Genomic DNA, 26,675 nt, shown 5'->3' on the forward strand with positions numbered 1-26,675 from the left:
AAGTTGTTGTATAAGTTTGGCTTTTCTGCGTGGCTTCGGGTTGCTTTATGTCTATCAAAGTAAGTGTTTTTGTCAAAGTCGAAGTCACGTGTAACAAGCTTTTGTTCTTGTTAAGTTTAATTCCTTTGTTTTTCGCTTGATTTTGTGCAAATATATGAGCTGGCAATTTAAAAATTACGCAGCTTATAATTGGAAGCAATATGTGTAGATCTGTGAAAAGATATGTGAGGAACAAAACGTTGTTATTTTTATTTATTTTTATTTATTTATTTATTTCTTGCCGGTGGTTTTAAGCCGGCGAATGCAGTCGGCTCTTATTACTCGTCGTCTGCGGTCGCTTTGTTCGTTTGTTTTAATGAATTTAACTGGCTGCGATAATTGGTCACCAGTCTTCTTAGTTCGCAGCATGTCATATTTGTAAATGAAAAGCATCTGCCAAACTGCCAAAAGAGAATTCTAATCGCTTAAATAAAACGTCAATACCATAACCCTAATTACACACAAACAGCTGCATTAAGCTTTTATAATTTTCATGCCGGATTAATTAAGCCTTAGATAACGACGACCAATAATAAACAAAACGATATACTTTTGAAGCCAAACGCAAGCTTGAGTTATATATGAAGTTCGCAATATTGGCCCTTAATACTAGTTGGGCATCAGAGTAGCTGCTTGATTATATGCAGAAAGTTGCCAAGATGTCGTGCCAAGCGCTCATTTTAGGCTTTGTTTTGGGTGAGTAGAAATGTTTATTTTTTGCTTTAAATGTCAATTTTCCCATCAGATGAGGTTTCTTCTTACCGATGTAGAACAACGGCGCCGCTTGTAAAAATATTTTAATGTTGTGCTCATCAAGACTTTGTCGAATGCTCGAAATGCTCACAAATATATTGAAGGGCGCTCATCGTGACATACCGAATACTTAACGCCACATGTTCGCTGTTAGCCATCGTTGTCTTTGACAATCTCGCGTTTAGCAGATAATTAAGCACAATGCTCGAAATCTTGGGTAAGAACCTGCTAAATGTTTTCTTTGTTATGGAGCTACTGTTATTTTTTACTCTATATAGGTTGTTTGTTGTCTTGGTCGTTCTTTGTTTTACGTCACTAGTGAGTTTTACAGGTTCTTACACCGAAGATGAACATAAATTTCTCGCGAAAGACATGATCTGTTGTCTTTTACCTTAGGCAAAGCACGTCTTAGAATCGGGTTTGGATCCTGTTTATTTCCTAGAAGAATGCACTAGTTCTTCTTCAAGCTCGATTAAGCATCGAAGTCTCGATATGTTTACCTTTAAAATGATTTATGAGCACTTAACAACGCGAATGTTTACAACTTCCCGTCCTGCTTCTGTTACCCGTTTGTTTAATTCTAGTTCCTGTGTCGGCTTTGCAAACGTCATTTCGTCACAACCCTGAAACGCCATCTGCTTGCAACTGAAAATTATTAGACTTCTCGTTGCCTCTCAATATTGAACCTTGTGCGGCTTCCAGAATAATATATTTTAACATAAAGTTCCTGACTGTTAACTACAAAACTTTATTTCGGACTTGTATGAGCTTAAGTAATGTAAACTTTGTGAAATAATTACAAACATAAAAAATAAGTCGGTTCATAATAAATGCAATTAGTTTTTGCGTGCTTCCATAGAATCGAAATTAAGTCTTTCCCGTCGACTTGGCGGCTTTTTGCATTGAAGAGAACCGGCCTATATTGAATGTTTATATAATAATGCAATGTCTATTTGATATCTCAATCTTGCATGTTCGAATTCGATGCAAGGACTCCTAAGCATTTTTGTCGTTCAATGATTGATTGTTCGCAAAAGCAGTCCGAGTCCAATCGTTGGTCATTTAACTATAACATCGTCCTTTCTTTGTTTAATGCAATAATTAAGTACAGATTACACCTGTTAAACAATATAAAGGACAGGCCTGTAGGGTGGATTCTGTTGAGAAGAGTTCTTCTATTTTTTATTGGAAGTTTTTTTTTTTTTTTTTTTTTTTTTTTAGCGCTGGAGGCGCTAACACGAGCGCCGAAGGCGCTAGCCTAAGGGGGATCTGGGAACATGCCCCCAGAAAATTTTGCAAATTTAGGTTCTCTCAAGTGCCATTTCCTGCATTTTGACATCTTTTCTGAGGTGGGATGCATTTTCCTTCAATATTAGCTCTTCGTGAAGTAATTTTCATTCTAAAAAAATTCTGAAATTTTCAGAAATGAGTAGATGCATTTAGACAGTTTTCAAAACACAAGTATTAAAATAACATGCAGGGTGGATGAGTGGACAAGAAATTGAAAAAAATGATGAATTATCTGACATGTTATACAATTATGTATTTTAGAAACAACTACTGAATATGTTGCTTAGCAAGTACAGAATATTTGTTTGTTTCCTGGCTAGGGGTAATTCTATAACTTTCAGAAAGTTTGGTTAGGTTTTTTTTGCAATGTTACACACTGTCTTATTAGAAAGACTAAGAGCTTTGTCCAGAAATCCAAAAAACAACAAATGTGCATGCTGGCTTATCCAGCCAACAAACGCTAGTTATGATTGCCGCGGGCGCCACTACAAGGATGGAAAGCAAGACGAATATCAATTAACCAACCCAAAAGATTAGAACTTCTCATTTACCGCCCAAAAATGCCGACTTCTAGGGGGTTCGTTCGGCCTGAAGGATGATAACTATTTTGGAGCTGTAGACTTTAGGCACATTAATTTGTTTAATCTGGCACGATTCAAAATGATCAAAACAATTTTTTCGGATAACATATAGTGGCAAGTCAGGTGATTTATGTTCGTTGGAAGACTCACAAATACCAGTCAGAGCCTTTATATAAATGCTCGAAAGTTAAACAATGTGTTTGAAATCAGGGCGGCTTACTGCATGAGTCCAAAAGCCGCTTAAAATCGAAATTTTAGAAGTGATTTTTTTTCCAATACCAAGAAATATATTGCTTTGATAACATTTCTTTCTTCTGTATTTCATTCTTTAAATTTATTTAAAACTAAGTGCGTGATGAGAAAAATATCGGATGCGAAGGAGACTAGATTATTCAATAGTGAACTCGAATTTACATTTATACATGTATATTTGTTGTATCGGGGGAACAGTTGACTGGTTTTGACAGTTGTCAAAAACAATTTCCTTGTCAAAAACATTTCCTTTAATACAGGCATGAAGTGGACTTTGTATTGTTCAAGTTGTTGACATGTCCATAAAAAAGTGACAATTAAAAGTGAATGTTGTAGATGAATAACTTAAAAAGCGTATACTTGCCTTAAGTTGTCATGGCTTACCATCAGTGAAATAGGGGAAGGTGTCAATGGAGGCAAACAAATTATTAAAGTTCTACGTATAGAAGATTTTATTCGAAAGGACTTAATAGATAGGAAAGAGTAAGATCTAAATTAATGCTTTTTCTTCATCCGCTTGTCGACCTTTTTTTAGAATGCACAAAAAAGATAAATAAAAACTACCCATGTTTAAATAGCAAACGGTGTTTACGTGTTAGCCGAGTAAAGGTAAACTGCAAAGACAGAAAAAATGTAAGACAGCAAAATAGAATGACCAAATTACGCGTATTTTTTGGAGAATGTCAAACACAACTCACAGCGAAATAATGGACACTTATATTTAGATTTTAATGCCGTCTGCACTTTCAGCTAAGACAGCTAAGAAAAGTTTTAACACCAATAAATAACCTGAATAGATGTAAAGAATTGCGAAATTCGACGTTGTTTTACTCTGCGTCGCTATCGTAATCGGGTAAATTGTCTATTTATTGCGGAGTCCAAAAAATTAGAAATCGCAGACGAAACTGGCAGTCGAGTTTGCCTGTTTGGACTCCATGCAAGGCCATTATAATGTCGGACAGTTTAAGACACTGTAATGGAAATACCACCGCTGAACAAATAATTGACAGAAATACACAAGCTTAGAAAAAATGATCGATTAGACTTAAATGTAGACGGTGTCCGATCTGAGTAATGAGGAATGATTACAAGTTAACAACGCCATTTTACAACAACCAGTTACTTGTGCAATTCTTTCTTATCTCCACGTATTATTATTATTTTGCAGTTACCCAGACACTAAGCAGCATAGCTAACGGTAGGTCCGTTCTCTTATTAGTAAGCTTAACTGATTTCCTTTTCATTTTGTTTTCACCTGAGGGACGACCAAATAATGATATAAACGGAGAAGAGACAAGATGTGAAACATCTTTCGACAAAATGACATTTAATTCATCTCTGCAAAATATAATTTCAGGAACGGCGACGTTCAATGTCGTTTAATTTTATAAAGAAATTTGTAACCCACGAGCAGAGCTATTGTACTCGTTATCATATCTTTCGTAGAGTGACGTTTCCGCAGCAGTTGTCGTCGTTAAGTCTGCCTAAACTCCCTAACTCGTGATTTTCATATAGTCCCTAATGTCTTTTGTGGCCAACGGTGGAAAATGATTGCATGACCCTCCTTTGTATTATTTTTATTTAGAAAACCAATGCGTTCTTCAAGACTCAATGGATCTCGGGAACGAAAACTGCACTTTTAACAAAATACCTACACATCACTGCTGGTATACGTTAGAGTGCTCTCCGCCGGCCAGAACATTATGGGAAGCATGGTGTGGAACGACTGTTGCTTATCTTAAAAAGAAAGAAAAGGTGAAAGACAAAAGGTGGAAACAGCGATGTTTAAAGAAAATCCGCTCTCACAGAACATTCACATTTCGAGCAGGACGAATCAAAGAAGAATTTTGTAAAGATGCTGACTTATCTTGTCGCAGAAAGGTTTTCGTTCAATTCAATGGAACTTCTATCAGAAAAATAAGATGGTGTAACTGCAGCTTAACAAACAGAGAAAATGGTTAGTGTTAACTTTGATTATAAACGAAAAAAAGTAGATTTAAACACTTCGTGGTTATATTCGTATTGTGCAATTCGGTGTTTCCGCTTTACTTGTGGCTTTTTAACTTTTACAGACTTAAAATGTTGTTCAAATCTTAGGTTGAGACTTAAACGCTCTCTTCTCAAAACGATTTTGTCCTGAAGTTGATACGTTGTACACACACAGGGACCAAAATATCACAGTCAGCATCAGGAGTACCAGGATCGTCATCAACATCTTCAGCAGAGCCCTCATTACGAAAGCCTTCGCCATCGCCTTCGCGTTTGCTCTCGCCCCTACACTCGTCATATACCTCACCGACGCTGTCGTCGTCGCTTTTGTTCTCACTATCAGCCAATGCCCCTTCATCGCCTTTGCCTTCGTCCTCGCTCAATCCTAAGCCTTCGTCCTCGCCATCGCCATCGCCGTCAACATCGGCGTCGCCTTCACCCTCGCCTAATGCCCCTTCATCGCCTTTGCCTTCGTCCACGCTCAAACCCAAGCCTTCGTCCTCGCCATTCCTATCGCCGACAACATCGGCGTTGCCTTCGCCTTCACCCTCGCCCAATGCCACTTTATCGTCGTTGCCTTTGTCCTCGTTCAAATCCAAGCCTTCGTCCTCGCCATCGCTATCGCCGTCATCAACATCGGCGTCGCCGTCGCCTTCACCCTCGCCCAATGCCCCTTCATCGTTTTTGCCGTTGTCCTCGCCCAAGCCCTCGCCCTCGTCCTCGATTTCACCTTGTCCTTCGACGTCGTCTTTGCCTTCGCCATCAGCAACAAGATTCACGACAGAAACAACAGCGTCAATAACAGTAAGTGTCGTGAATGTAAGAAGTTTATTATGGATGCCGTTAGTGTGCCTTTTCTGAAACATCAGATTTGGAAAGCACTCAAGTTTTACTTTATCCAGTTACTTCGTTTTACTTTTTTTTTTCTTGCATCATTATACTGACCTGGTTTTCCCGGATATTGCACACAGTTTTAAAAGGCTAAAAAAAATACGGAAGTGATTTTTGTCAGGCTAAAACTGGACTAAAGAGGTCGATGGGGTAGCTTAATATCCCCTGCATAAAAATACATTCATTCTTTGTTATAAAAAAAATACCGTGTCAGATGCAGCATAGAATTGAAACAGAAAAATATTAATCGGTCACTGTTTTCGATCTAACAGATGAATTGCTTTGCCGGACTAAGCAGCATTCATATCTGGCTCAAATTTCTCATCCCCAAAAGCTTGTATGCAATAGAATACGATTAATAAATTAAAGTCTATTTGCGGTTGTCAACTCATGTTTCATCATTTTTTTAGACGAAGGAATTCCTTTCAGCCTTGAATGAAACAGATGTTAAGAATAAGAGCTCCATAGAGGTATTTCATCTTCTGTTGAAAAACTTATGCTACCCATAATTATGTTTATCGCCAGTTTGTAACCAACATATAACTTACAGCCGAATGTTATAATTAACCTCACATGAAAGAAAACTTACATTTTTGTACACGAAGTTTTATATTATTAGTTAAAACAGTAACAATTTTAAGGCAATATTAACATTAAGACAGTAAAACTTTATCTTGGATATGTTGTCGAAATTTGAATGATTCAATTTACGGAATTTATGTATTGGTTAAAAACTGCACAAGATAATTTTATAAATTTCCCACTTTATTTATACTTGATACATACCGAATTTATTATCTAACCGAAGAAACGGCCTTTCAACTTGTTGTTCATTTATCTTTTTAATTAACAACGAACCTTTAAAGTGAAATTCAATTTTAAAATGTTTTTTTTTTCTTTATTTGTTTTTTTTTTTAGAAAGTGGTCTCATTGTTGGAAACGACCATGAAAAAGTTTAAAAACAGAATGATTTCTCAAGAACAGCCAACAAAACAGGAACAAGAACGATCTTTCTTTAAATCTACGGCTGCTTTTGAGGAATTTGTTCTAAATTATGGACAAAATCACCTCAATGACACGCTGCCTCGAATATTTAGCAATAGCGAAATCGGTGAGTTTAATTATATTTATATTACCCAAGAACTGAGATACCTTTGTGCGTTCAACCTTCATATAACTCGGTTTTATATATTTTTCTTTCGATTTGTTATTGGGAGGTTGGGAGGACATTTTTCGGCGTGAGGGTTTTCCATGTTAAAATTTTCTAATTGCTTCATATTTTGAGACCCGTAGGACACGTTTAGAAATTAACTGGAAATCAATAGGAACCAGTTATCAAGAAAATAATATCATTTGTACGAGGCATACATGTGGCGCTTTCAAGGTCAGTGTCACGTATCAATCATTCCATAAGAATAAGAGTCTAACGTAGTACCTACTTGGGAAGAGAATGAACTCTCTAAAATGGACTCTGGTACCTTAAAGGGGTAAAGATGAAATGTGACTCGAGCGTGGGATAAAAGAAACAAATCTGAGTCCCCAACAAGAATCGAACCCATGGCCTTCCAGATACCGGTTGGGCGCTCTGACTAACTGAGCTACGAGAAACTCGTTTTGAGCTTGGCCATAACCCTATTCAGACCGGGCTTTTTTTGGATAGACCGGGGGGGGGTTCCGCTCCCACCCCCCACCCCTCCGTAACTTCAGGAATATTAAAGCAATCACAATGAAACTTACAGCATATATAGTATACCCAAAAATCTAACTTTTGGTATACGTCACGTGGGATAATGACGTCACATCACGTGACAATTACATTATAATGTCCAAACAGCCGCCATCTTGGATCCGCCATCTTGGATTTCGAAATTTTTCCAAAACGTCAGAAAACCGCCAAAACTTACTGCAAAGTACTCAAAAGTCAATAAAATTGTTCTTAAAATCCGTAAAATGGTGAACAAATTGCATTAAAGTTAATTTTCATTAATAGAAACACATAATTTACAAATTTGGGAAAACATGCCTGTCAAATGCCGTTGCCATGGTGACGTCAAGTTCCTGACACAGCAACCTATCATACCAAATTGTTCCCAAATAAATTTTAGATAAAGTCGTAAAGTTTGACAGCGTTTGGCTGAATATTAAAAAAAGGTTTTTAGCGTTCAAAGTCAGCGCGGGCATTTTCCGCCCCCCCCCCCCCGGTCTGGATAGGGTTAAGGGGTGTTTATTGATATTTCCAACGAATATTCCCTCACTAAAAGTGCGATCAGGAAACGAGCCTATTCAAACCCATTTATCGATGGCTAAATATTAATAATGCTGTGAAAAGAAGGGCTCATTCCGTGGGTTTACTTTGTGCATTCGGGACATTTCGTTGACTGTTCTTATATATGTTCTCTTATAGTCTTACAGATTCAGCGAGTTTTCCTCCAAAATGTGAGCGATTTTCGTCTTGGGAGTTCAGAAGAGGAAAATTACATTAAAGTTCCCTACCAAAATTTCAACAAAAATGGTTTGTATGTTGCTTATTTTCTTATAGGAGAGGAGTTACTTAAGTTATTTGTAAGGCACTGTATATTGTATACCGTTTCTTGCAGTCGTTTTTTCTTGCAGCCCACCTTCGAGGGCTAATATGCTAGTTTTGAGAAAATCAATTATCGCTGATAAAACAGGATCGCGCACACGCTGCTCTTAATAGCAAAAATTATTCTTGATTTGTGACTTGAAAAAACATAAAATTATAGATTTTGGACTGAAATCCTTTAAAGTGTCTACTTTGACAATTAGACAACTCGCCCTCGTTTTCTATAAGCGATAGTGGGCTGCGCCTCGTTGACTATTCGCTCAAAAAAAGCTCGAGCACGTAGTCCACGCGGTTCCCGAGGGATAGATGATTGTATCATCCCAGAATGCAATACTTTTTGAAACAAAACCTTGAATGGTTGAAATTAACCATACTTTTTATTTCAATGCAGGTTCAGTTATAGCTGGTGTCATTTACAAGGAACTTCCTGAAATATTTATTGGCGCACAGTTGAACAAGAACAAAAGGTTTTTCAGAGTCTTACAGCTACAAGCTTAAGTCTTCCAGATTTTTAGACATCTCGTTAAGTATTCTTTCTTTCAGGACTCGACATTCCTTATTATTTTATGTCCACGTTCTATTTAGACGACTAAACAGCAAAATTATGGCAGTTTCAATGTATCCCAGCCCGAAACGCTTACAGGAGAACATCACCCTCAAGTTCAAGATTCTTAAGGTAACAAAAACAAAAAAGCAAAAAAAAAAAAAAAAACACAATAAAGAAATAAAGAAAAACAATATGTCTTTCTAAAAAATGTCTTTTACCATTTTCCATTTTTTGACTTTTTGTACTCTTTGCTGGTCAAATATGGTTTCGTTTCAGGATCTAAAGGGAGACTGTATGTTTTGGAACTACTCCAAGGAAAGCAAGTAAGAAAGTAATTACTAAAGGCTAATGCAGGGGATGGACTTACATTTCTTCAAGCAGCTGCAAGCGCTGAGGTGTCGCTGTAGTTGTAGTCCAAAGAACTATCTTTTCTTAGCTACTGTGTGTGGTTAATTTGTTATTAACTCTGGGAGTTAGAGTTTTTTCAGCTAACTCTGGAACAATTTGCCCTGTGAAATTAGTCACATCCAATATTCGAGAGTTTTTTTATTCCCCCATATGGACGTTTATTTTTTAATACGTCATCCTTTTCTGTAAAGTCCATTTTCCTTAAATAGTAAATCATGGCCATTTATAGCTGTAAGGAAACAGGACAAATTTTGCTCTTAAAGTTCTTCATCCGAAACATTTACTTATTGTTAGTATAATTTCCAGAGGTGAATTAAATTCTGATTGGTCGAGAAGCTCGGACTATGAGGCAATATTGACCGCGCTAGGCGGTGAATATTTCATCTCAAGGTTTGACTACTAAGCCATGCCAGGAAGACGCAAAACAAATGTTCCTTTTTTCATGCTACGCAACATAACTGGGAACACCTATTGCAGGTTGTGTCAGCATCAATGTGTCGTCGTTTTGATAGGGCCTTTACATTAGTTATCGTATCGCTTCTTTTAGTCCTAAAGGTTGGTCAAGACAAGGATGTCATGTCGTAAAATCAAACTCAGACGAAACGGAATGCAGTTGCAATCATATGACTCCATTCGCTGTTTTAACTAACCCTGGCGCCACTTTTGAGGTAAGCCGGAAGTAGTGAAATTAGTTTAATGTATATACACTATTTTTAAGTCACTTAGGGAAAAACTTGAACTTGAACTTTATTTATTTATTTACTTATTTATTTATTCAACAAGATTGCTTGCCCCATCTACTAGTCACAACTTATCGAGGCTGGGGGAAGGATTAAAATAAAAACAAGGTTTACACGCTATAATACAGTATTACTGTATTGGAAAAGAAAGAAAATGAAAAAAAAAAAAAAGATATATAAACAAATGATACATAAATAATTACAAATTTTAACTTCATCAACTCACATGATTTTTTTGTGTCTTCTCAGATTTCCTTTTTTATATATATTACATTTGTTTCCATGAAAATGATGGGTCACGAAAACGTGTTACAGATAATTCGAATTATAAATAAACAAAACGCAGGCAAAATATCCCTTTTTGAGAATTTTCAGGAACTGGACAATTTACTGCAAGACCTTACGAGTCAATTTAAAGGCGGGAATGTACAAGCAGAAGATGTCTTTAAAGAATTAACTAAAATTGAGGACTTTCTTCTAACGTTTGGTTCTCGTCACCTTAATGGATCAGCGCCGTTATTATACAACAGCAAAGAAGTTTGTAAGTATCACAGTCCTTTATACTTTATGTCAAGTCAGGGAAAATCTTGGCTTCTAAACATCCAATTTGGTAATTCTCGTCCCAATCACAGATATTACAGGCCAGGGGTCCTTTCAACGATAACATAAAAACATTGTTTTAAAAATAACTTTTCAAACCCTTTTATAATTAGTAAAGTTGAAACAGAATATACACCAAACACTCGATACAGTGTGTAATCGGCTATTTAAACAACTAGAATTTCGTTAAAATACTCCGCTGCGCGTCGTAAATATTTTCAACTCTCTTCTTGGTGTATGGACATTCTTAAGAAACACTGTCGCTCTCAGTGTTTGATATATCACACGCCAATTAGTACCAGTAATCACATGATTTCGAGTGCAATTTGGAATAAATAAGCACGAGTAAATTTTTCAAAGGCTAACAAAATTGCACGAGCCCGCAGGGCAAGTGCAATTTGTAGCCTTTGAAAAATTTACAAGTGCTCATTTATTCCAAATTGCACGAGAAAAATCATGTGATTACTTGTTAATAATATACAAGCGACAATTTCGGTCACGCTTTGATAATTTTCGTGACAACTTCAGAGTAGCGCCTGGCTAAAAATTTTGACGTGTGAATTCATGCGTAAATTCATTCACTCTCTGGAAGTGCTGCATGAAAAGTTTTCAGAACAGTCTTTTGACTCTTTTCGCCGTTGAATTTGAAGAATGTGAATGACAAAGCAAGGAAAAAATTCCTAAGGTTCTGCTGCTGTTCTTGGCTGAGAGGTATTTTTTTGGTACGTTTTATCCGTGCTGTGTTTGTGTTCGCCCGAACAGAAATCAACCTCAGTTCAACACATGTTGCTCTAGCTGACAAATTAGTCAAACTAGAATACCGAACTGAAATACTGAACTATAAAAATCTACCGAACGGATTTTCTTAATACAGATGAGCACTCTGCTACAACTCCGCATTGTTACCTGATTTCACTGGACGTTTTACAGGTTAGATTTGCCTCTTAAGCAGTTGTAAAACTATCTTTTGTGCCTTTTGTTGTTGAGCGAGCTTTTAAATAAACAAGCTTCGGCTATTATTAAACAATCATGAAATGAAATGCTTGCTCCTTCTGTGTTCAAAACTAGGTAACCGGTTCCTTGGAAGTCTGGTCGGTACTTCTTCGCGTTTCGCTTCAGAGAAGTGAAGCAATGTTTCGGCGAGAATTTTAATTTACTATCGGCCGTCGGCCGTGAGCTTATTTCGAATTTAGTTTATGTCTTGTCCTCTTTGCGTTTTTGATAATTTTAAGTCTTTTACAGTAAGTAATGTTTGTTGTTCTTCCGTACTTTGCGTCGTTTTCAAGTCTTTTAATTAAAATTGCGTTATTAAGTTTAAATTTTGTCTCACTTTCGTCCGCCATTTTGTTTGTTCAAGATGTATTTTTCATGAGGCTGTTGTCAATTACACCGTTTTGCACTGCCAATTACACTTTTTGCACTGCCAATTACACGTTTTGCACTGCCAATTACACGTTTTGCACTGCCAATTACACGTTTTGCACTGGTTTGGGATAAATTGACGTGTTCTTAGCCAATCAGAATGGAGAAATTGCTGCTTGTATATTATTAACGTAGAAACCTGCAAACGACATGTACCAGAGCCAATTTATATGAAGAGGTCCAATCCTGGAGCCCTTAGTGCCAAATCTGAAAAAAATAGTCTAAAACAATACATCCTGAAGATATACAGTCGCACAGGGCTTACTACGTACACGTTATTGCATGAATTGTTAGTGGACATTACCAAGTCTGTTTTTCTTTTCATTTCATGACTCATTTGTTCGTTCGATCGTTTGTTCGTTCCTTTGTTTATACATTCATTTCTTTGTTCGTTTGTTTATTTATTTATACCTTTTCACAGCTTTGCGTCTTCAACAAATTTCCAGCCAAAATGGTAGTAGTTTTCATCTCGAGACATCTGGAAATCAAAACTTCATCAAAGTTCCCTCAGAAAATGTTGGCAGAAATGGTTAGTATGTTAAGATCTTTGTTGTAAAGGATTAGTCACGCAATTTTAGGTCTTGTAAAATTTCTTTAGCTAAAAACAACAAAATCATAACGTAAAGATGCAATCAAACAAATAAATTAGCAACAGGCAATTCATTATTCTATAACCTAATCGATTAATTAATTAAATAATAAATTGATTGATAAATTAATTCATTATTACGATATTAACGCCGGTTTTCACTACCTTAATAACAGAAACAAATTTGATTTTTTACAATTTTTGAAACGAAAACAAATGTACGCCTCTTGTTTTCTCGAAGGTTGCTTCATCTTACAAACAACAGCAACAACAGGAAATCGTGGTCGTCCCTTGTCAGAAACTATGTTTCAGGCTTATAAACAATGTGATTGGTTAACTTGCCATGATTAACAAATTGTATACTGCACAAGTTATTTAAATTTTAATAACGACAGTTTACTAATTATGATGTATAACAACGTTTATTTTATCATTGTCTTAATTCAATTTAGGTTCAGTGGTTCTGGGTGTCGTCTACAAACAGCTTCATAATCTCTTCCCAACAACACAATCTGATATCGCTGTAGCTAAGAACGCCAGGTAATCACAAAACAACCGCAGTGAAATCCCGACTTCTCGTACATCATGGGAAACGAAAATTGTTCCGAGAAGTCGCGATCGGGGACTCAACAAATCGGGTGTAAGAGAATTTTGTAGTTCGAGAAATCTGGGGTAAAATTGCAGTATTTGACTGATTTCCGCAACTCCAAGAAAAATATAGCTTTTGTTTTGGGTTATCAGAAGGCCTGAGAAATCAAGAATTCAAGAAACCAGGATTCCATTTTTATCATTTCTTTAAAGGGGCAGTATCACAAGAAGTCTCCTAACTTTTTTTGTAAACTATGATCACTCAGTGATCAACAGCATAACCTTTGAACTACAAAAGAAAGGCATAAATTCATTCTCCAAGGTGTGATTTTCTTCCAAGTAACACTGCCAAACTTGAAACCGTCGGCCCGGCCATTCAACTGAGTTTTAGGCCATTACGGCCCTATCCGTCCGTAGCCAAACCACATTTTAACAATCTTCTTGACTAGTACGTTTTAGCAACGCCAGGCCACTATTAGTGGATTTCCAATTACTATCAACACCTTCATAGCATTTTCAAGTATGGTGACGTTTTCTCTTCAATGTTTGCAAAATGAAATGATTTGCTGTCACTGACCTTATAGTGTTGTATTTTATCAAATCGGCCTACACCTGATGCTAATCTTTTCGGGGCTGTTTCTTTTTCAATTTAGGCGACTTAACTCCAACGTGATGGCAGTTGTCATGCATCCGAAGCCGAAAACTTTGCAAGAGAATATCACTTTGAAATTTCCGAATCTAAAGGTAACAGTGGTATTTTTTTCCACATTTTAATACATTGATTCATTCTCACCGATGATGTCAAAACAAGTTTTCATGTCGTGTAATATCAAGTCATGTCATGTAAAACCATGTAATGCAATGACATGTCGTGTCATCTCATGTCTCGTCATATCACGTCATCTCATCCCATGGCATTTGAGGTCATACGTCAAGCCATGTCATGTCATCTTATGCAATATTATGTCAAGCAATGCAATGACATTACATGATGGAATTGCATGACATATCATGTCAAGATATTCCATATATACTAATTCATCCTATGTCATGTGAAGTCATTTTGTATCAAATCAGATATGTTATATCATGTCAAGTCATTTTATGCCATATAATGTCATGTTATATCATGTTAAGTCATACCATGCCATGTCATGCCTTATCATGTCTCATGTAAAGTTGAACCGATCTGTTTTCAGGCTTTAGACGGGGACTGTATGTTTTGGGATGACTCGAATGAAAGCAAGTAAGAAGTACTACTTAAAGTAACCCTTTACGTCACTACTCATTTAATATGGGAGTATATATATATATATATATATATATATATATATATATATATATATATAGCCAAAATAAATAAAAAAGTCGTTGCTCGCGCAAAATGACCGTTGTTGGTGTTGGCGTCTTCAATTTTGAAATAAAGGCGAGCTAGCGCGAGGTAGAGGGCGGTTTTCTCGCGGTAATAGCGTCCACGTTTTAAGTAGAGTGCAGTAAAACATCCAAGCGATTATGCGGAGTTGCCCTGACAATTTTGCTGGTGCCCATTTTTAAGTCATGGGCCTGGTGAAGAGCAGCTCTTTTTGTCTGTCTTCAGCCGCGCTTAAAGTATCACATTGGCAACTGTTAAACGAGCCACAAGCTGGGATCACTAAGACATTTTTTAGTTTAGAAAAAAATACCTTAAAAATAGTAGTTTACTAAAGTAGAAGCAACAGCAGCCCTTTTTGTCTGTCCTCGGCCGCGCTAAAAGTATTACATTGGCAATTGTTCACTGAGCCACAAACTGGGATTACTGAGACATTTTTTAGTTTAGAAAAATTTACCTTAAAATAGTAGTTTACTAAAGTAAAAGCAACAGCAAACTGATCATTACATACCCTAATAAAAAGAGCCTTGTATAGGAAGATTGTAGACGGATCGTAAACAACGAGCTTGAAACCGTGAACTGAACATGCATTAAGGTCGTCTCACGATGAACAGTGCTGTGACGTAGCTCGATCGTTTATTTGCAATTTTTTTTCTGCTGCGTCAAATGTTCTTCGACACTACGATAACGATATATAAAAGATTAAGTTTATCGTATTTATTTGCATAACAAATTATAATTTATATATGTCATTAATTTTCTTTTTTTTAAGTCCTAAAGATTGGTCAGGACGCGGATGCCGTGCAGTTCCATCTGTGAACAGTTCAAACGAAACGGAATGTACTTGCAATCATTTGACTCACTTTGCTGTTTTATTTAACTACGGCAATGACCCACCGAATGTAAGCTAAAGCGATTTGTTTAGAACATGAATAAGATAATAAATCTTGCCACATTTAAAGACAGTGTACGATTAGAATTTTTAATTTAAATTATATTACACAAATAAGACCCTTGCTCCTTTTTAGTCAAAAAGTAAACACTTCCAATCAATAGTTCGATCCAATTAATCTTATAACAATTTCGTCACTTTTACGAAAGAAAGATCAAACCTGTAGCAAGACGTCTAATGCAAACACAGGCCTCTTAAAAACAAATACAAATATGATCATTTTCTAAGTACCGGTCCTTTTAGACCGGTAGCGCGAAAATTCCTATAAAAATTGCCTTACTTCTGTTTTCCTCCAAATTTGGAGAACGGGAAGCTGATATGATTGACCAATTACAGAGCGATTTTGGGCCAAGACACTTGAATGTGCTTTACATGATCAATTTTTCACAAAGCGAGAATTATAAATCAACATGGCGGCCGAAGTGAGATGAACTTTAACAGCTTTTAAAAGCCAGTGAATATGGTTTTTGAGGAGTAAGTTGATCCAGAAGGTTATTCAAGTCTCAAACAAAGTTATTTGGACAGTTAGCTTGAAATTGGAAGCGAAAAATTGAGGTAAATGATCTTTTATTTTGCTTCGCACATGTTTGTGTCTGTTCGCGATATGAGCACATGTTCTTCAAAATTTCGACAAAAAACCGTTTGGATCGCCGTTTTTTTGTTTAGAAACTTGCCTTTATCATAAGCAATTTGTTCTTTGTCGAGTTTGGGAATGTAAAGCTCAATTTTTTTGTTGATAATCACTCGTTTTGTAGGGATTATGCAGACGTAAGTAGCCGCACGTAACTTGAGCTCTGAGAATGCGTTGTCATGGAAACTGAAATGCGATCCTTTTGTTTACGTAAGAAAAAAAAAATATTAATTCCCTGTTCAGTCTTTTTTTTGGCTTTCAGGACCAATTTTGTCTTAGAACACGGAAAATGATAACTTGGACCTTAAAACTTACCCAGTAGAGCGCTTTTGCACTATTTCAGTTTTGCCTAAATTTTGTGACTTATTTTGCTAATTTTTTGTGATTCAATTTTTTTTTGAAACATTTTAAGTATTCTTGATGGAGATTATATTTTTTCTAGAAAGCATATTTTGTGCCCTTTTAAATGAGATATTTATAGCTGTAAATACTTTTAGAGCTATTAAATAAAACGTGCCACATGGTCAATTTTGTATTATTTTGTTGTGACAACAATGAGTTAAACGGTTACAAAGTCAGTAGTAATACATTTTTTTTCTTCTTCCATTTCTTAAACACAGCTCACAGGCACTGATGAGACGATCCTGGAAATTCTAACGTATGTGGGACTAGCTCTGTCTATTGTGGGAGTGATTCTTACAATAATCTGTTATGCCATTCTCACGTGAGTAAACCTTTATTCAGCCTTTATATTTTCAAATGAAATAAGAGCTAAAGAAGAGGGTCATCTATAATGGTGGTTTTGAATCATGAAGTTTGGCGGCCCAGAAATTCTCATATAATTTATTTTAAAATGTCATATCATTTCAAATTTCACACATCATTAAATCTGCGAATCATCAGAGAGAAACTGAAAAAAATATCTGAATGTACCATACCAATAAATCATTAGAAACGTCTATTTCCGTGCAATCAAAAATAATCAATTTGTTTTTAGACGCACCCACAACAGGCCAAAATTCCAGACGGAATTTACCACTCTTCTGTTTACGAGTTTGACCTTAAAATGACCCAAGAGTTCACATTCCTGTCCATTTACCAAGCGTCCGATTTGTTTGATGATATGTATTTTAGTCCTTTTTTCCGCAGCGATGTTCACCAGCCTCTCTCTCAAATAAGAGTGAGTCTAGCAGGATCTTTGGGGGCTGCACAAATCGTGTTTCTTGTTGGAATCAATCGAACAGAAAACAGGGTAAGTAAATAGTGTTTGATGTTTTTCTTTAGTACATTTGCTTTGCCCTTGATGCCTTATGTGTTAACTTTTGAACAGAGACGAGCCTCTCGAAAATTGCTATAATATAAGGAAAAAGTTACTTATGTGAAACAGTGTTTAAAAGGAGGTTATCGCGAAGTGACAGTGTCAGTGAGGAGGAAGAAGCAAAGAAAAGGCGAAAAAAAACAAACAAAAATAATTCAAATTATCATGCGATGCAATTTTTTCTTCCTTTTCATTGGCCGAGAGCCCACCACGTGATCTGCAAATAACTCTCTTCAAATAATGACCTGCTCGTGCGCATTAGCGTCTGACAGTGATTTTGATACAAATAATATTCTCCTCATGCGTAGTTTTGCACACTTCAGAGAAAAATGGCAGCTCGTTTTCCAGAGATGAAGAAGAGCGGTTGGATTTGTTTACTAGGCCCGAAAAAACAGCGCAACTACAAAGAAGGCGATGGAATTTCCTCTTATTGTATTTCGGCAATATCTGAAAGAATGAGAATTGGATGAAGACCAGCTCGTATTATCAAAGGCGAAGTTACGCTTTTCGTTTGCATTAATTCAGCAAGTATTAGTGCGGTTTCCACGCAGATCCCGATGGTACTTTGTGCGAAACAAGTTCAGTGGTCGAATGATAAAACAATTATTGAACTCGGTTCCCGCAAAATATCGTGATTTGTCAGTGTCTCGCAAATAAATATTTGATATGCTCGCCACTGACAAATGACGATATTTTGCTCAACCTCGTCCAATATCTGTTAATTGTGACTCAAAGGACGACGCTACAACACCAAATATCACTAATTAATATTATAAGAAACTAACAGTGAAATTGGCCAAATGACCAACTAGCTTAGGACTGTTGTCTTTTATCTCAAGGAGATGTTCTACTGCATTAACAGATTTGCACCTATGCTACAGCTTTTTATTATACACTAATTCCTTATGCCAGCAGTTGGAAGCCCATCGGGGGAATTTACTTTTGCTTGCTTGTTGCTTTTATATTTTTTTGCAGAGTGCTTGTGTTGCAGTAGCAGCTCTTATGCAGTACTTTCTGATGGCAGCTTTCTGTTGGATGCTTGTAGAGGGAGTTCATCTTTACTTGTTTGTTGTGAAAGTTTACAACGTGAGCAATAAGATCAAACTATACCGTGGATTGTCCTGGGGTAAGCTACGTAACATTCTTATAATAAATACCACTTCGGGTTTTTTTTTTTTTTTCAATTTTTAACTATCAGCGTATTATTAATTTGACTGGGAGCCGGAGTGGCCTAATACAGTTAGTGCGCTGAACTGCGGATCAAGCATTACGAGGCCGGGGTCATTGTTTTTGTATAAATGGGTACCGGCGAATTTCAGTAATTGTGGTGGTTGTAACCTTGCGATGGACTGACATCCAATCCCGGGAGGACTATGAGTACTGTTAAAAAGGTAAAGTCTGTCTCCGAGCCATGAGGGCTATACAGCCGGAGCTTATCCCGGTTTCCGTAGCATTAGGCGACTAGGAGTATTGCTACTCCCCCCTGGATGGGATGCTAGTCCATCGCAGGGTTACCCCCCAGCAGTAAAGTCGCCGGTACCCATTTATACACCTGGGTGGAGAGAGGCACTGTGAGAGTAAAGTGTCTTGCCCAAGAACACAACGCAGCGCCCCGGCCAGGCCTCGAACCTGGGCCGTTCGACTTAGAGTCGAGCGCGCTAACCATTAGGCCACCGCGCCTCCCTATGAGTACTGTTAGTCACTTCATTCTACGGAAGCCAAGATAATCTCCGGCCTGATCGGCCACTAGGCTCGAACGCAGACTTTGCCAACCTTCCTACCTGCTATTTTGACAACAATCATTCTTTTTGTTTTCTCCCAATCGATCTTATGATGACTTTGGCGAGTTCACTTTTTACCCTAGAAACTACAATGTTTTTTTTTCTTTTAGAGACTTTTTTTCAATTCTAGTAAAATAAGTTTTGCTGCTGTCTTTCGCAGGTTTTCCCGTTGTCATGGTTGGCATATCGCTGAGTGTTGCTGCAGGAAAAGATGGAATCCAGAGTTTTGTCAGCGACAAATAGTAAGAAACGCATTCTTCGTTCTTGTTATTTGACACTGTATATTATCTCCGGTGGGGACCGGGAAGTCCTATATATTTTTGGTGGAGTTTTGCCGATAAAAAATTGAAACGCTTACCCTATACCAGACCATGTTAAGCTGATTTTAAATCCCTGCCCTATCGCCATGATTTTTTTACGTGTAGGGAAGCCTCGTTCTTTTCATGATTTCTATTTTCTATTCTGAACTTAATTTGTAATACCACCCATCAGTTTCCTGCGAAATGCTACCCTTTTCTAGACCACAACTCTCTGATTTCTATACTCTATCCCAGACTAAACTGTCTAAAAAACAAAACCCCTTCATAGAGGCACATACCTGTAGAGCACATATCTGGAAGTGCCCCCCCCCCCCCCCCCCCACCGAAGGGATATTATCTCTCTTTTTTCTGTGGTAGTCAATATTCATTTTTGTTTTTATTCTAAGTTGCTGGATGTCTTCAAACAACACCCCGATGTGGATATTTGTCGCATTTGTGGCAATGATTGAATTTGTAAGTAAAAAGGCTGATGAAGCAATTATTATTTTTCCTTTTGCTGTTGATTCAAGTATTCTTTCAGGTCACATTTTTTCGTTTTAAACCTGTGTACGCTTACAGCCCTAGAGCCCGCGCTCAATTGCAAAGTTACGGAAGGTTATGAAAATCGAATCAACCTCAGCCTGCCAGTTTCACAGAACGTGCGATTATCTATCAATTAATTGATTGTTTTCTTGGGTGGCTGATTTGACAGCAAATTTTACTAGTTTTCCGAAGGACCTGTGAAAGATGGTTTCGGTTCCTACGTTGTAGTTAATCGTTTTCTTTAAAAAATCTAGTTTTGGAATTAGCACTGTTCACAAAAACCGTGAGTCGGTCTATTTCAAATTAGTAGAAATTTAACCGTGCTCGATTTGACATCTAGTCTGCGCATCTGATTGGCTCCCCTATTGTTTTCTGTTCGCCGATAGAGTATAATGAGATGTAAAAATTAAACATTTGATGGATTTTAAAAAGAAAATTAAAGCCTACAATATTGCCCCTAGTGCGTTATGGTTTTCTTCTTCAATAAGTCTCGTTACAAATATTCTGAGTTTTATTTTTTCCAAGATAAACTTCGTGATTCTTGTGCGGGTTGTAAAGGAAATGGCTAAAATGCAGCATACAAAGGACAATATGACTGAGCAGATAAGGTGGGTCTGATGACATTTAACGAATACAAATTGTGGAAGGAATCCCATATGAAAGGGATTGTGAAGTGCTCGTCATCTTATTTAGAGCATTTTTGCGGAGTTCTTTCTTACCCTTATTGGGTTAAGGAAAAAAAGCAAAATTTTTAGGCTACGTTTACACGGGACCGGTCCGGAACCGTTCCGAACCGAACCGGACCTGTTTACATGGAACAATTTGGAACCGATCCAGGTGTTTACACGGGACCGTTCTGGAACCGGTCCGGAACGGATCCATAACTGGACCTGCAAAATAGCAGGTCCAGTTTTGGATCCGTTCCGGACCGGTTCCAGAACGGTCCCGTGTAAACAGAAGTCCTATCCGGTCCGAAAATCGGACCGGATCGTTGTTTTTTTTTTTTTTTTTTTTTAGAGGAAAAAAAAATGGGGCCGTTCCGGACCGTTCCCGTGTAAACATAGCCTTAGCCGCCAAGGTACCGTGTTGGTGGACTGGAAAAAGATATCTTCTTTTGGGTCAAAATTAAAGCTCAAGTCATACCCAGATTGGCCTCCTTTATGAGTTAAGTTCATATTTTCGGAGGAGCATTCTAATTCTTTTCATATGGGAGTTCCTCAAAGGATTTCCTTAATTTGAAAAACCGCCGAGTACTACGAAAGCCTTATGACTTGTGTGCTGGACTTTGGATTAAGTGCTACTGCTTCGAGTGCTTGCCTTGCAACCCGACAAAACAGCGACGGAAAAAGGAGTTCATTTATGATTTGGCCATTCTGGTACGAGTGCACACTTTATACACCAGCCTTGTTACATACTTGCTGGTTATCTAGTCTGCAGTTTGCAGTTATGTTTGAGTGTAAATTCCGTGTGTAAATCCCCGCACTTTTAACAGCGAGCTGTACTGGAAAATGGCCGTCTTGAAGTAAGAATAACTTTTATGTAAACGTTATTTATTACATCCAATCGTGCTTCTTCCTTACAGAATCGGCATCAAAGCATGCGTGGTGATGGTGCCACTGCTAGGGGTCACGTGGCTGTTTGGTTTTCTGTCGCCACTACACAAAGCGTTCTTCTACATTTTCACAATCCTCAACTCCATTCAGGTGATACGTTAAGCCCTGATTTTGGTATAGCTGAATGTCAAACTTTCTTTTATATCATTTTATCACTTATAATTTAGTAGTGAGACGATAAGCTCAGGTTGTCTAAAGAGCGAGGCCTCGTTCGAGCAAAACCTTTCATATAATAACGAGTTTTACTCACAATATTACTTTCATGCAATTAAAGCTCATTTTTAAATACAAGAAGAAGCCATTTTCTGTTTCTTTTAGACACTAAAGCCAACATAATGCAACTTAACGTCATAACTGTTTCTAGGAACTACCAATTAGACCACGCGTTTAATGACCACAATTTTATTATACTTTTTTATAATAAATATTATCTTACAGGATATCATTGTAATTCATTTATCAGTGTTTCGGCTTTTTTTATTATTCAACAGGGTTTCTTGATTTTTCTCCTTCACTGTGTGAGAAACAGTCAGGTAATGTAAAAACGCTTAGAGAATTCAAGTTACCTTGCTACATGTTTCTTTCTACCTACCCTACTTTTGATTGATTCTGCGTACAAATTCAATTCGAGAAAGCTTGGTAGAATCTAACAGTCATGCTTTAATCCGAGCTTTTATAAGAGGACCTCAACTGGTTCAAGTGTTTACCATTTGATCATTCTTTAGTGAGTTCAAAACAACAACAACAACAACAACAACAACAACAACAACAACAACAACAACAACAGCGACATCAAAAACAGAAGGGGGTTAGCTGGGAGGGAGACAGATAGAGAAATGGTTGGCCAAACAAGCTTTGCCATATATATTTCAATTTTTTATTAACCCTCGGACGTACAAGCAAACTCACACCCCCACCATCGTACAAGGGGTGGGGTGGATGGAACCCCTCCCCGGAGTTTTCGTTATATTAAGGCATAGCGAAAATATTTTGCACATAAGAAGAAAGCCCTTAGCTTACTCTACAAGATGACATAATTTTAATTGGCTGTGACGTCATATGACGTCACGTGACGTCATAAGAGCCGCTTTCTTGGACCGCCATCTTGGATTTCAACATTTTCTTAGAAAGTCACAAAATAACGGAAATTGATACAAAATGAAGCCAGAATGCTTAGGGAATGTAAAAATAAATAAATTTTGCACTTCTGTTTAAAAAAACTGGAAAAAATCAAGAAAAATGTTAAAAAATGACGATTTTTGGTAAGACCTGCCTGTATTTATGACGTTGCCATGGCAACGTCAAATACCATGGAGACATGGTTGACATATAAAAATTTCCGCAAAGGATGAATGAACAGCTACTGAAAGTTTCAGCATTGTAGAGTAAATCTTTTTTTCAAAATTTGGGAAAAACCTTATGGGGGGGTGGCATCCACCCCCCCCCCCCCCCCCCTTGTACGTCCGAGGGCTAACATAGAAAAAGGTTACTAAAAAAAGCTAGCGTCTACGGGAATGACAAATGCGAGTGGTCCAGTTTGAAAAAAATTCTGGAACGCTCGTTTAAGCAATCGGAGAATACGTTTTGGTTCATCTAGACTAGGCGTGGAGCAGAAAAAAAGTAAAAGGCTTTCTAATTTTAGTTAATTTATCTTTTATTTTGTGTTTGCAGATAAGGGAGAGGCTCAAAACAAGAATCATTGCAAAATCCTCACTAAAAAGTGACAAGAAACGTGCGGCCAAGAAAACTTCAGAGGTTAAACAGCTTGAAGATGACGCTCAGCAATGCCTTTTTGAACTGAAGTAGTAGAAGATGACTTCTAAAGTCTCGGCTGAGTGATAGAATAAAAATAGAAATACAATTAAAGACAAAACACACAAAGTATCGAAATCAACCCGCCCCCGCGCCCCAATAGTCTGACTTTATATACACGCTAGAGTTGCAGCTGTAACCTTTCACAATATTTTTTTACATTGTAGACCATTTTACAGCTGAGATCTGCATCGAAATAGATGTAAAGTTGCGTGAGACCGTGACTTTCGTGGAAAAGGCGACAATCTGCTGATTGTATTATTTATATTCACGAAGTTAATTTAATTAAAAATTTAAATAACTGACAGGATTTCTTCCCTAGCCAAATATCAACCGGATAACTTTCTACCCAGCGAATAGTTTTTTTCAACACGTATCCGTTGGGACGTATCCGGCGGATAGCATTATCCAAGCTTTGTACAATCGAGGTTAGTCTTAAGCTTCCAATTGGTTATAGCTTGAACATCAATACATGTATCAATTGCAAGAAAAACTCGCCTTTTTTAAAACGATCGGTGCTTCCAGCCAGTGGTGAGGGCGCTTAGGGCTTTCCACAAGTTACTCGGTAACTTTTTGGCAACTTTTTCATATTTCGGACAACTTTTTATCCCTCGAGCAACTTTTTTTCTCTCAAGCAACTTTATTTTGAACAATTTCTAGACCGAAGATCTCCGAAGATTATCCGATTAATGTTCAAAGGCAATACGAAGGTTTCCGAAGATTTACGACGTTTTGCTGAAGATTTTCAAAGAACATCTGAAGACGTTTCAAATTACGGCTCATTATGCATTAAAACATTACAACATCATTAAAGATGTGAATATTGTTCATCGTGGTGTAAGTTAGGTAATGAACGTTTATTCGTTTGTCTCACAATAGAATCGCTTTGAGATGTTGATCGCGACGTTTCGACTGCAATACTTTGTAGTTGAACGGCTGTTATGCTTTCTGATCGTAGGTATCCATGCTTCAGGAATTTCAATTCCGCTATCTCTATTGATGTTATTAGCGGACCTCTGAGGGAACATCATCTGTTAGTCGGAATAATAATGAGGATCGAAATGCACCAATCACAGCGAACCAACGTGCATAAATAGCGACGCGTAAACAATCGACCTCATCGCTTGATGAAGACTAGCAGTATTGCAGTCGAAACGTCGCGATCAACATCTCAAAGCGATTCTATTGTGAGACAAACGAATAAACGTTCATTACCTAACATTACAACACTCGTCAGCAAACACGATGTCATCAATATGTTCACTACTTTTCCCAGTTAAAGAAATCCTTGTTATTTAACAAATTTCCCCCTTAAGCCCGGGCCAAACGAGAATGACTCTCGTTTGGCATGAAACTCTTATGCAATCTCATCGACTCTCGTGCTCTCTCTCGACTCTCGCTCTCTCATGCGCATTTCACCGTGTTTAAATTCTCATGAGAGTCGATGAGAGTTTCTCTCGTTTGGCCCGAGTTGATGATAGTCGATGAGAGTTGCCGTAATCTCTCAAGAGAGTCAACTCTCATCAACTCTCATCTTCGTTTGGCCCGGGCTTTAAAATGTTATTTAGATACTTCTTTTGCTGTTCAATTGCATAACTTTACCTTCAAAGGGAAATTAGCATATATTTGTATAAATTTTCTTGATAAGAAGAAGCCGTTTGGATTTTTTAGGGCAATTTTCGAGCAACTTCGTTAATCGTTAACGCTTCGTTACTAACAACAAGCTTGAGTAAAACATACATTTAATGGGCCTGCAAAGGCATGCAAGGGTAACCTGCAAGAGCATTTTTTTTTCGGCCCCTGATCAATTTTAGTCTCTCGCATCCCGTTAAATTGACATTTGCCAGCCACCAGTTAATAAAGAACCCGTTATGAAGCGAAGCAAAGATCCTGTCTTCAGAATACAACCGATTTCAGTGCAATGTGTAGACCAGAGTTTTTCAAAACATCATTCGCCAGTCGATCATTTACGCAAGTATGCTGGCCGTGATTAACTCGAATAACGTCAGAAATGGCTTTGCTTTGCTAACCATCGGAATAAAGCAACATTAAAACAAAAGGTACAATAATTTTATGCTCAGCGAGCTGAAAACATTTGGCGCGACCGTCGTCTCGCTGCGTCGGCTTCGTTTGAAATTAGTTTTCTGTAAAGATCTGTAAACCGTTCAGTTTCGTCCGCTTGACAAACGCAGTAGACTTGAAATTGAAGTTTATGTCTCCCCAATAAAGCCTTGGGCGAATTATCGACGGTCAAATGATGATTGAAAATTCCGGGTCTACACGCTGCAATGAAATCGGCCGTAAATTTCATCCAGAGTTCATATAAATTTCGTTGGTACTCATTTCTGGCCACATTTCGTTCTCCCGAACATACAAATCCAAAAATATTTTACCATTTTCTAGTGCGTGGCTCCTTATGTTTTTTTTAAGGATTAATTCTTCATTTCAAAGAATACTTTATGTCCACAGCCTAAAGGTCTCTAATTGACACTCATGAATAACTTTTGAAATAAGACTTTGCCGAAATTTTTGCTAATGGGTTACATTTTCTGTGTTGCAATCAATAATTTAAGCAAAAAGTCCGTTCTAGCTATTTAAAAGCTTATCCATTTAAGTGATTTTTAAAAATCACTTTATCTCGCGAGGCAAAACGCTAATCGTACTTCTTTCATATTTAATATCAGTTCCAAATGACATCAGCGCAATTGCACTGTACAGAAATTCTCCTCGCCTCAGAAAAGCTTTTATTGTATTTGTCTGTGTTTATTATGGGTAAATTGGCCACGAATCCATTTGTCAGTATTTTAGTTTGCTTCGATACATTTTTCCGCTGTTCAAAATTAAACTTTATTGACATTCATTACTTTTTTTCACATTCTTTTACCTTAACAGATTTCTTTCACTCCACATTTGACCTTGTTCTTAAAAAAAACTGCGAGCATCATTTGGTATCCATCCTTGGATCTCTTACTGGCTGTCATTAATGACATTTTTCAATAGGGCTTACTGATATCTTTGCTAATAGTAGCATTTTCTGCGTTTTGTAATGAATAATTAAAACAAATAACCCGTTCTATCTATTAA

General features: G+C 37.4%; 1 protein-coding gene across 3 annotated transcripts; it reads left to right on the forward strand.

The window, feature by feature from the left end:
- Positions 1-566: 566 nt before the first annotated feature.
- Positions 567-25,558, forward strand: LOC144664632 (uncharacterized). Of its 3 annotated transcripts, none has more exons than XM_078525787.1 (26): positions 567-735; positions 4,084-4,113; positions 4,501-4,872; positions 5,080-5,708; positions 6,206-6,265; positions 6,714-6,906; positions 8,200-8,307; positions 8,771-8,846; positions 8,965-9,055; positions 9,203-9,249; positions 9,882-10,002; positions 10,441-10,615; positions 12,518-12,625; positions 13,138-13,225; positions 13,927-14,017; positions 14,473-14,519; positions 15,415-15,544; positions 16,846-16,949; positions 17,375-17,477; positions 18,519-18,669; positions 19,485-19,566; positions 20,031-20,097; positions 20,692-20,774; positions 21,749-21,869; positions 22,271-22,312; positions 23,451-25,557. In XM_078525787.1, exons 1-26 carry the CDS (start codon positions 681-683, stop codon positions 23,583-23,585), a joined length of 3,309 nt encoding a protein of 1,102 aa, XP_078381913.1. In that variant the 5' UTR covers positions 567-680; the 3' UTR covers positions 23,586-25,557. The 3 variants fall into 3 exon arrangements, with proteins under 3 accessions (XP_078381913.1, XP_078381914.1, XP_078381915.1); XM_078525788.1 differs by having other exon boundaries at positions 10,450-10,615; XM_078525789.1 differs by lacking the exon at positions 4,084-4,113 and having other exon boundaries at positions 23,451-25,558.
- Positions 25,559-26,675: the final 1,117 nt, after the last annotated feature.

This window comes from Oculina patagonica, chromosome 9 (genome assembly GCF_052425735.1).
Source record: "Oculina patagonica isolate OP01 chromosome 9, crgOcupat, whole genome shotgun sequence".
In the NCBI taxonomy this organism is placed as follows: Eukaryota; Metazoa; Cnidaria; class Anthozoa; order Scleractinia; family Oculinidae; genus Oculina; species Oculina patagonica.

Excerpts from the sequence above, each read along its gene's own strand:
- LOC144664632 (XM_078525787.1), top strand. The coding sequence starts at position 681 with ATGCAGAAAGTTGCCAAGATGTCGTGCCAAGCGCTCATTTTAGGCTTT. Across the intron at positions 4,873-5,079 it reads CTTAACAAACAGAGAAAATG|GGACCAAAATATCACAGTCA; the intron begins GTTAGTGTTAAC and ends GTACACACACAG. Across the intron at positions 20,098-20,691 it reads TTGTGGCAATGATTGAATTT|ATAAACTTCGTGATTCTTGT; the intron begins GTAAGTAAAAAG and ends ATTTTTTCCAAG.